Source organism: Salvelinus fontinalis, chromosome 40 (assembly GCF_029448725.1).
Source record: "Salvelinus fontinalis isolate EN_2023a chromosome 40, ASM2944872v1, whole genome shotgun sequence".
Lineage (NCBI taxonomy): Eukaryota > Metazoa > Chordata > Actinopteri > Salmoniformes > Salmonidae > Salvelinus > Salvelinus fontinalis.
In genome coordinates this window covers 7,341,038-7,352,210 of record NC_074704.1, presented here as the reverse complement: position 1 = coordinate 7,352,210, position 11,173 = coordinate 7,341,038, and the positions used below count along the sequence as shown (strand labels likewise).

Sequence of the window (11,173 nt, the reverse complement as noted above, 5' to 3'; positions counted from 1 at the left end):
CGTTGCTGTTCCTACATCGAGAGAGAGAGAGGGTGAGAGAGAGAGAGAGAGAGAGAGGAAAGATTTGAGAGAGATCAGTGAGAAAAAGAGGGAGAGAGAGAATCCTCTATGGATCATTGCACAGAAACACATTCCTTCACTCTCATGCCGACTGGAAGCTGTCTACAGAGGAGAGATACAGAGTTATTTTGCCACTGGAGGGCGCTCTCCCTCCATCTCTCTCCCTCATCTCTCTCTCCCTCCAGCTCTCTCTCCCTCCATCTCTCTCTCCCTCCATCTCTCTCCCTCATCTCTCTCCCTCCATCTCAGCTCTGTGTGTCTAGTGACAGTGGTACATGTTGATGAGACAGGTACTGAGTTTACTGACAGCACCAGTGGAGGCTGGTGAGGGGAGGACTACTTATAGTAATGTCTAGAATGGAACATATCAAACACATAGAAATATATTGGTGCTTTAATGACAAATACACATAGTCTCATTTCCCATCAAGTGGAGTAAAATACACTGAATAATCAAAGGTTTCTAAAAGCTACAAACTGTCTCTGTTTGTTCAAACCAGTGTTACATTCACAGTAGAAACAATGAATGAATGAATGAATGAACGGACGTACAGAGGTAACGACCGACAAACAAACTAAATAATGATGTAATGATAATGATGAACAGATGATTGAACTAACGAATGATGAATGAAAGAGCAAACAAATAAATAATGAATACAGAAACAAATGAAAGATGAAAATGTTGAATAAAAATATGAATGAATGAATGAACGAACAAATTAATAAATGATTAAATGAATATATGAACAAATGAACAAATTATTGATCAAATTAATTAATTAATTAAAAACACAAAATAATGACTAAATGACAACATGAAAACATGAATGAAGCAAAACCTGAAGACATGAATTCATGCTGTGCCATACAGATCAGTGACAGTAGCATAGTGGAGACAGGATGGATCTCTGGGGAAGTTGACAGTATCATACTGGAGACAGGCTGGATCTCTGGGGAAGTTGACAGTATCATACTGGAGACAGGCTGGATCTCTGGGGAAGTTGACAGTAGCATAGTGGAGACAGGATGGATCTCTGGGGAAGTTGACAGTATCATACTGGAGACAGGCTGGATCTCTGGGGAAGTTGACAGTAGCATAGTGGAGACAGGATGGATCTCTGGGGAAGTTGACAGTATCATACTGGAGACAGGCTGGATCTCTGGGGAAGTTGACAGTATCATACTGGAGACAGGCTGGATCTCTGGGGAAGTTGACAGTAGCATAGTGGAGACAGGCTGGATCTCTGGGGAAGTTGACAGTAGCATAGTGGAGACAGGCTGGATCTCAGGGGAAGTTGACAGTAGCATAGTGGAGACGGGCTGGATATCTGGGGAAGTTGACAGTAGCATACGTCACACTGTCTGGAGACTCTCCACCTCCAACATTGGAGTAGATGTCATCTGGTTGAGGATTGGTTGCCTTGGCATAGATGGTGGTGATATCACAGGCTGTATCTGGGTTATGATTGGTTCCTGTGGCATAGATGGGGTTGGTGATGGTTCCTGTGTCTGGATCCTGGTTGGTTGTCATGGAGTCAGACACCAACAGTCTGGCAGAGTGTTTAGATGCTGAAGAGGAAAACAAACAGATGATTTATTGTTGATGATCATTTATTTATGTTTTGTTATTAAATGTTTTTATTTATAAAACCTTTACAAATGTTTTGACATATTTGTTAAATCTTTAAATAATGATTGTGTGTAATAACTAGCGTACCTGTTGGTCTCCTGTCTCTGTCTCTCCTCTGTCTAAAGAACATGAACAGCAGCAGACCCAGCAGTAGTAGAACAACACCCAGACCAACACCAGAGAACATCACATCACCTAGAACACCCAGACCAACACCAGAGAACATCACCTAGAACACCCAGAACAACACCAGAGAACATCACATCACCTAGAACACCCAGAACAACACCAGAGAACATCACATCACCTAGAACACCCAGACCAACACCAGAGAACATCACATCACCTAGAACACCCAGAACAACACCAGAGAACATCACATCACCTAGAACACCCAGAACAACACCAGAGAACATCACATCACTTAGAACACCCAGACCAACACCAGAGAACATCACGTCACCTAGAACACCCAGACCAACACCAGAGAACATCACATCACCTAGAACACCCAGAACAGCACCAGAGAACATCACATCACCTAGAACACCCAGACCAACACCAGAGAACATCACATCACGTAGAACACCCAGACCAACACCAGAGAACATCACATCACCTAGAACAACACCAGAGAACATCAGATCACCTAGAGCAGAACATAGAGAGGAATTGTCAATGAGGTATCAATAGTCAGTAAGATTATTCAATCTAATATGAAGTATCAGGCAAAGTCAATGTGTTTTTGTTCTGGTTTAATGTTATTCACTGTCTAGAGGTGGAAGATGTAATGACTAGTTTCTACCACAAGGTGGTGTGTCTTTAGATTCATAGTTGTAGTTTATGAGGGAAGGATGCTTGGTAGTCGTAGTCCATGTTACAGTATGGTGCTTGGTAGTTGTAGTCCATGTTACAATATGGTGCTTGGTAGTCGTAGTCCATGTTACAGTATGGTGCCTGGTAGTTGTAGTCCATGTTACAGTATGGTGCTTGGTAGTTGTAGTCCATGTTACAGTATGGTGCTTGGTAGTTGTAGTCCATGTTACAGTATGGTGCTTGGTAGTTGTAGTTCATGTTACAGTATGGTGCTTGGTAGTTGTAGTCCATGTTATAATAAGAGTTGGACAGCGGTCTAAGGCCCTGCATCTCAGTGCTTGATGTGTCACTACAGACACCCTGGTTTGATTCCAGGCTGTATCACAACCGGCCGTGATTGGGAGTCCCATACTGCGGTGCACAATTGGCCCAGCTGGGATTGGCCGGTGTAGGCCGTCATTGTAAATAAGAATTTGTTCTGAACTGATTCCCTAGTTAAATAAAGGTTAAATATATATATATATATTTTAAAGACCATGTTGCAATATGATGCTTGGTAGTTGTAGTTCATTTTACAGTATGGTGCTTGGTAGTTGTAGTTCATTTTACAGTATGGTGCTCAGTAGTTGTAGTGTGTAGCTGTTGTTACCTTGTGTTCTAGTCATGTCTGTGGTGGTGATGCTGTTGTTACCTTGTGTTCTAGTCATGTCTGTGGTGGTGATGCTGTCGTTACCTTGTGTTCTAGTCATGTCTGTGGTGGTGATGCTGTTGTTACCTTGTGTTCTAGTCATGTCTGTGGTGGTGATGCTGTTGTTACCTTGTGTTCTAGTCATGTCTGTGGTGGTGATGCTGTTGTTACCTTGTGTTCTAGTCATGTCTGTGGTGGTGATGCTGTTGTTACCTTGTGTTCTAGTCATGTCTGTGGTGGTGGTGCTGTTGTTACCTTGTGTTCTAGTCATGTCTGTGGTGGTGGTGGTGATGTTGTTACCTTGTGTTATAGTCATGTCTGTGGTGGTGGTGATGTTGTTGTTACCTTGTGTTCTAGTCATGTCTGTGGTGGTGATGCTGTTGTTACCTTGTGTTATAGTCATGTCTGTGGTGGTGATGCTGCTGTTACCTTGTGTTCTAGTCATGTCTGTGGTGGTGATGCTGTTGTTACCTTGTGTTCTAGTCATGTCTGTGGTGATGATGCTGTTGTTACCTTGTGTTCTAGTCATGTCTGTGGTGGTGATGTTGTTACCTTGTGTTCTAGTCATGTCTGTGGTGATGCTGTTGTTACCTTGTGTTCTAGTCATGTCTGTGGTGATGCTGTTGTTACCTTGTGTTCTAGTCATGTCTGTGGTGGTGATGTTGTTACCTTGTGTTCTAGTCATGTCTGTGGTGGTGGTGATGATGTTGTTACCTTGTGTTCTAGTCATGTCTGTGGTGGTGATGTTGTTGTTACCTTGTGTTCTAGTCATGTCTGTGGGTGGTGATGTTGTTCCTACTGTTCCATTGGTCCTATCTGTTGGAACATTATGAGTCAAATATGTAAGGTGAAAACCCTCCAACAATCAGAGAGAGAGAGAGAGAGAGAGAGAGAGAGAGAGAGAGAGAGAGAGAGAGAGAGAGAGAGAGAGAGAGAGAGAGAGAGAGAACAACACCAGAGAACATCACATCACCTAGAACACCCAGAGAACACCAGAGAACATCACATCACCTAGAACACCCAGACCAACACCAGAGAACATCACATCACCTAGAACACCCAGAACAACACCAGAGAACATCACATCACCTAGAACAGGTGTAGTCCATGTTACAGTATGGTGCTTGGTAGTTGTAGTCCATGTTACAGTATGGTGCCTGGTAGTTGTAGTCCATGTTACAATGTGGTGCTTGGTAGTTGTAGTCCCTGTTACAGTATGGTGCTTGGTAGTTGTAGGCCATGTTACAGTATGGTGCTTGGTTGTTGTAGTCCATGTTACACTATGGTGCTTGGTAGTTGTAGTCCATGTTACCGTATGGTGCTTGGTAGTTGTAGTCCATGTTACAGTATGGTGCTTGGTAGTCGTAGTCCATGTTACAGTATGGTGCTTGGCAGTTGTAGTCCATGTTACAGTATGGTGCTTGGTAGTTGTAGTCCATGTTACAGTATGGTGCTTGGTAGTTGTAGTCCATGTTACAGTATGGTGCTTGGTAGTTGTAGTCCATGTTACAGTATGGTGCTTGGTAGATGTAGTCCATGTTACAGTATGGTGCTTGGTAGTTGTAATCCATGTTATATATTGAACTTGGTAGTTGTAGTCCATGTTATAATAAGAGTTGGACAGCGGTCTAAGGCCCTGCATCTCAGTGCTTGATGTGTCACTACAGACACCCTGGTTTGACTCCAGGCTGTATCACAACCGGCCGTGATTGGGAGTCCCATACTGCAGTGCGCAATTGGCCCAGCATCGTCTGGGTTTGGACGGTGTAGGCCGTGATTGTAAATAAGAATTTGTTCTGAACTGACTTCCCTAGTTAAATAAAGGTTAAATATATTTGATTTTTTAAAGACCATGTTACAATATGATGCTTGGTAGTTGTAGTTCATTTTACAGTATGGTGTTTGGTAGTTGTAGGCCATGTTACAGTATGGTGCTTGGTTGTTGTAGTCCATGTTACACTATGGTGCTTGGTAGTTGTAGTCCATGTTACCGTATGGTGCTTGGTAGTTGTAGTCCATGTTACAGTATGGTGCTTGGTAGTCGTAGTCCATGTTACAGTATGGTGCTTGGCAGTTGTAGTCCATGTTACAGTATGGTGCTTGGTAGTTGTAGTCCATGTTACAGTATGGTGCTTGGTAGTTGTAGTCCATGTTACAGTATGGTGCTTGGTAGTTGTAGTCCATGTTACAGTATGGTGCTTGGTAGATGTAGTCCATGTTACAGTATGGTGCTTGGTAGTTGTAATCCATGTTATATATTGAACTTGGTAGTTGTAGTCCATGTTATAATAAGAGTTGGACAGCGGTCTAAGGCCCTGCATCTCAGTGCTTGATGTGTCACTACAGACACCCTGGTTTGACTCCAGGCTGTATCACAACCGGCCGTGATTGGGAGTCCCATACTGCAGTGCGCAATTGGCCCAGCATCGTCTGGGTTTGGACGGTGTAGGCCGTGATTGTAAATAAGAATTTGTTCTGAACTGACTTCCCTAGTTAAATAAAGGTTAAATATATTTGATTTTTTAAAGACCATGTTACAATATGATGCTTGGTAGTTGTAGTTCATTTTACAGTATGGTGTTTGGTAGTTGTAGTTTATCTCTAAGTGTCATGTTGTGCCGAGGGTTCATTATGTTACCATGGTGAAGCTGTTGTTACCTTGTGTTCTAGTCATGTCTGTGGTGGTGATGCTGTTGTTACCTTGTGTTCTAGTCATGTATGTGGTGGTGATGCTGTTACCTTGTGTTCTAGTCATGTCTGTGGTGGTGATGCTGTTGTTACCTTGTGTTCTAGTCATGTCTGTGGTGGTGATGATGTTGTTACCTTGTGTCCTAGTCATGTCTGTGGTGGTGATGCTGTTGTTACCTTGTGTTCTAGTCATGTCTGTGGTGGTGATGCTGTTGTTACCTTGTGTTCTAGTCATGTCTGTGGTGGTGATGTTGTTACATTGTGTTCTAGTCATGTCTGTGGTGGTGATGCTGTTGTTACCTTGTGTTCTAGTCATGTCTGTGGTGGTGATGTTGTTACATTGTGTTCTAGTCATGTCTGTGGTGGTGATGCTGTTGTTACCTTGTGTTCTAGTCATGTCTGTGGTGGTGATGCTGTTGTTACCTTGTGTTCTAGTCATGTCTGTGGGTGGTGATGTTGTTCCTACTGTTCCATTGGTCCTAGCTGTTGGAACATAATGCGTCAAATATGTAAGGTGAAAGCCCCCCAACAAAGAAAGAAAGAAAGAAAGAAAGAAAGAAAGAAAGAAAGAAAGAAAGAAAGAGAGAGAGAGAGAGAGAGAGAGAGAGAGAGAGAGAGAGAGAGAGAGAGAGAGAGAGAGAGAGAGAGAGAGAGAGAGAGAGAGGAGAGAGAGAGAGAGAGAGAGAGAGAGAGAGAGAGAGAGAGAGAGAGAGAGAGAGAGAGAGAGAGAGAGAGAGAGAGAGAGAGAGAGAGAGAGAGAGAGAGAGAGGAGAGAGAGAGAGAGAGAGAGAGAGAGAGAGAGAGAGAGAGAGAGAGAGAGAGAGAGAGAGAATGCGCCTGTGTCCTTGTTACCGTGTGTGGTTTGGGGTGTGTGTTTCTGAGACTGAAAGTAGTACCCACTCTGTGTGTTTCAGAGGAAGTGGTGTGAACCTTGACCTACAATGACTGTAACTACTTGTCTCTCAATACAGCACCTCTCTGAGTACAGTTACAATACTAAAGATAATGACTGTAACTACTAGTCTCTAATACAGCACCTCTCTGAGTACAGTTACAATACTAAAGATAATGACTGTAACTACTAGTCTCTAATACAGCACCTCTCTGAGTACAGTTACAATACTAAAGATAATGACTGTAACTACTAGTCTCTAATACAGCACCTCTCTGAGTAGTTACAATACTAAAGATAATGACTGTAACTACTAGTCTCTCAATACAGAACCTCTCTGAGTAGTTACAATACTAAAGATAATGACTGTAACTACTAGTCTCTAATACAGAACCTCTCTGAGTAGTTACAATACTAAAGATAATGACTGTAACTACTAGTCTCTCAATACAGAACCTCTCTGAGTAGTTACAATACTAAAGATAATGACTGAACAGATTATAGGGACTAAATAACATGGATTAATATCAGTGATTGGGTGAGAGGGAGATGTGAGAGGGGGAGAGGAGAGAGTGGAGATGAGGAGATGCGATATGGGGAGAGGAGAAGAGGAGATGTGAGAGAGAGATGTGAGGGGGAGAGGAGGAGATGTGAGGGGGAGAAAAAAAGGAGGACAGAAAGACAGAGAGAAAGATAACAGAGGAGGGACAGAGATAGATGGAGAGAGAGAGAGATGTAGGCCTACAGATAAGTGTGTAGGCTATAGAGAGCAGGTCTACTGAGGGTAATATACCTGCTGTGGAGTTTGAGGAGTCAGTTGTCATGGTGATGTTTGTTGATGGGTGTGTCGTGGAGAGGAGAAGTCTGGAGGTGACGGAGCCAGGGTTGGGAGGAACAGGAGCTGTAGAGAGAGACAGAGAGATAGAGAGTTATGGAGAGAGAGAGTGAGAAAAAGAGAGAGAGAACGAAAGAGAAAGAGAGAGAGAGAGAGTGAGGGAGAGAGACAGAGATATGATGCATCGACACAAATATATAATGTGTAAAATATAATCCTCCACATAAACACACTGATAGAAGGTCTTAGAAACCAACCTCTGTCCACAGTGATCCTGACTTCAGTCTTGTTATACCACCACCATGTGTTGATTTCACACCAGTAGGTCCCAGAATCCTCTTGGATCAGGTTAGTGATGGTCACAGTGAAGACTCTTCTCTCTGTGTCGTCATACAGAGAGAATCTCCCTTCATGAGTCCACGCTGGGTGCTGATGCGTTTGGGTTTTGATCACGTCAACCCGGGAGGCCCAGATCCCTTTAGAGAGGTACTTCTGGTTTGTCTCAAACCCCCGGTCATAAGGACACTGAATGGTAGAATGTCCTCCTTCTTTCCCTCTCGTTGTGATCACTGATGACATCACACAGCTCACAGCTATGAAACAACCACAGAAACACATTCACATCATCTCTACAATAACAGTTGTCATAGTTACCATGTTTCACAGACAGTCAGGTGAGGGAGATAGTTGAGTGACAGGTAGAGAATGTTTAATAATCTGGGACTGAGTGATACAGTACATTTATGTGTTCAGGACTACAGCAATACAGTAAAACAGTGTTGAAGGATAAAGTAAAGTACAGTATTGATCACTGTAGCGTACAATCATACATACCAAGAATTGAGTGCTGTGTTCAGTGAGTAACACAGTTCAATATGGGGTGTGTATTAATGTATTGAGGTCTGATAGTAACAGTTCAATATGGGGTGTGTATTAATGTATTGAGGTCTGATAGTAACAGTTCAATATGGGGTGTGTATTAATGTATTGAGGTTTAATAGTAACAGTTCAATATGGGGTGTGTATTAATGTATTGAGGTCTGATAGTAACAGTTCAACATGGAGTGTGTATTAATGTAATATATTCTAATAGTACTCACCACAGAGGAGGCTGATGTTGACAGACACCAGATATCTCATTCTTCTCTCTGGCTTCCCTCCTATGTTGTACAAATTATACTGTACTCCACTGACTCAGACTCTCTCCCAGTCCCTCCTAGTAGCTATGAACACAACTTCTGGTAGCTGTTTAGTCCAGAAACACACACCCCAAACAACACACGTAAACAAGTACGCAGGCGCATTCTCTCTCTCTCTCTCTCTCTCTCTCTCTCTCTCTCTCGTCAGTTCCTCTTTCTCTACTGTATGTTGATATCTGGGGTTTTCGTTCATGTCATTGTGTGTGTCAGTTTTTTTTTTAGACAAACATGCACACACACACTTATATTTGGGTGTTTGTTTGAATAAATATACATGAATATGGACACTTGGTTAAGTTTAAGTTTATCTTATATTATACAATGGGTGGGTATAATCCTTGACGCTGATTGGTTAAAACTTCATTCCAGCCGGTGTCTATTTCACAAGTTACCACCAGCTAAAGCTCTGATGTTGAAATGCCTATTTACTCTCTTCCATCTCACTGCGCAATTCATCAGCCCAGCCAGGCAATTTATGAACTTGATGTCCACTGTAAAAAGCATCTAGACATTATTTCACATTTGTTGTAGACTAGCAATTGGTTTTCAACAGTGGAGATTTGTATAAACGTTGCTGTCTGTCTCTCTGACATTTGCAACATTGTTTCAATATTGAAATTGGATCTCCAGCTGTAACATCGTAATGAACGTGCAGCAGTTGGGAGTCGGGACAAGACAGGCAGGCGGCCATCTTTTCACAGACAGTCAAAATCATGAATCTGCATCATGTTCATGGATATTTACACATAAATGTCAATAGAAAACTGGTCAAATGAAATACAGGTAGTTTGCAGTCTTTCCAGCTTCAGTTTGAAGTGATTGTGTTGCTGTGTTGTTGGCTAGCTCCTCTGTTGTTGGCTAGCTCCTCTGTTGTTGGCTAGCTCCTCTGTTGTTGGCTAGCTCCTCTGTTGTTGGCTAGCTCCTCTGAACAACAGTGTCCTGACGAGAGAGCACATTTTCTATGCCAGGCGAAATCACGCCTCATTAGATCATTGTTATGGATGTATCCAAATAAATGTCACTAGAAAACAGCTTAAACAAATGCAGCTACTTTGCTGTTATTCTGGCTGCACTGTTCTACGTGACTGTAGTTGTCTAGCTACCAAGTTGGCTAGCTACCAAGCAACCATATTTGGCAAACTACCAAGCAGGGGATCAGAACGTTACCAGCCAGTATGGCAACAGAACATTTAGAACCAATGACTGGGTCACGTCCATAGATACAGAACAAAAAGACTGAACGACTGGGTCGCGTCCATAGATACAGAACAAAAAGACTGAACGACTGGGTCACGTCCATAGATACAGAACAAAAAGACTGAACGACTGTGTCATGTCTATAGATACAGAACAAAAAGAGTGAACAACTGGGTCACGTCCATAGATACAGAACAAAAAGACTGAACGACTGTGTCGCGTCCATAGATACAGAACAAAAAGACTGAACAACTGGGTCACGTCCATAGATACAGAACAAAAAGACTGAACGACTGGGTCACGTCCATAGATACAGAACAAAAAGACTGAACAACTGAGTCACGTCCATAGATACAGAACAAAAAGACTGAACGACTGGGTCACGTCCATAGATACAGAACAAAAAGACTGAACAACTGAGTCACGTCCATAGATACAGAACAAAAAGACTGAATGACTGGGTCACGTCCATAGATACAGAACAAAATGACTGAACGACTGGGTCGCATCCATAGATACAGAACAAAATGACTGAACGACTGGTTCTGAACTGATAGAACAAACGACCAGCTGGCTTGGGTAGCAACCCTAGTGTCTGGACTATTGTCTTGTGGAAGGATGAAATAGTATGAATAAATTCATCAAAATAAAGTTTTTAATTAAAATATGTAAATCATTATTTGAATATTTTGGCAACCCGTTGTATAAAACTGATAATCGAAACCTAACAACATCCTTGCCAATATATCTCCGGAACTAACAACACCCGTGACAATATATCCTCAGGCCTAACAACACCCGTGCCAATATATCCTCAGGCCTAACAACACCCGTGCCAATATATCCTCAGGCCTAACAACACCCGTGCCAATATATCCTCAGGCCTAACAACACCCGTGCCAATATATCCTCAGGCCTAACAACACCCGTGCCAATATATCCTCAGGCCTAACAACACCCGTGCCAATATATCCTCAGGCCTAACAACACCCGTGCCAATATATCCTCAGGCCTGACAACACCCGTGCCAATATATCCTCAGGCCTAACAACACCCGTGCCAATAAATCCTCCAAACACCGGCTTCTCGGGCAATATAAATTATAAAGTTTGAGCGCACACACACACACACACACACACACACACACACACACACACACACACAC

At 42.7% G+C, this 11,173-nt stretch overlaps 1 protein-coding gene across 4 annotated transcripts; it reads right to left on the bottom strand.

Moving 5' to 3' along the window:
* Window positions 1–436: 436 nt before the first annotated feature.
* LOC129839407 (CMRF35-like molecule 2) lies at window positions 437–10,807 on the bottom strand. Of its 4 annotated transcripts, XM_055906839.1 has the most exons (7): window positions 8,713–10,807; window positions 7,870–8,205; window positions 7,571–7,678; window positions 6,309–6,368; window positions 3,954–4,013; window positions 1,781–1,888; window positions 437–1,632 (listed from the first exon to the last, which is right to left on the bottom strand). In XM_055906839.1, the coding sequence occupies exons 1-7, from the start codon at window positions 8,750–8,752 to the stop codon at window positions 1,349–1,351; spliced, it is 996 nt and encodes a 331-aa protein (XP_055762814.1). In that variant the 5' UTR covers window positions 8,753–10,807; the 3' UTR covers window positions 437–1,348. The 4 variants fall into 4 exon arrangements, with proteins under 4 accessions (XP_055762814.1, XP_055762816.1, XP_055762812.1 ...); XM_055906841.1 differs by lacking the exon at window positions 6,309–6,368; XM_055906837.1 differs by lacking the exon at window positions 437–1,632 and having other exon boundaries at window positions 1,795–2,342.
* Between the last annotated feature and the right edge of the window lie 366 nt (window positions 10,808–11,173).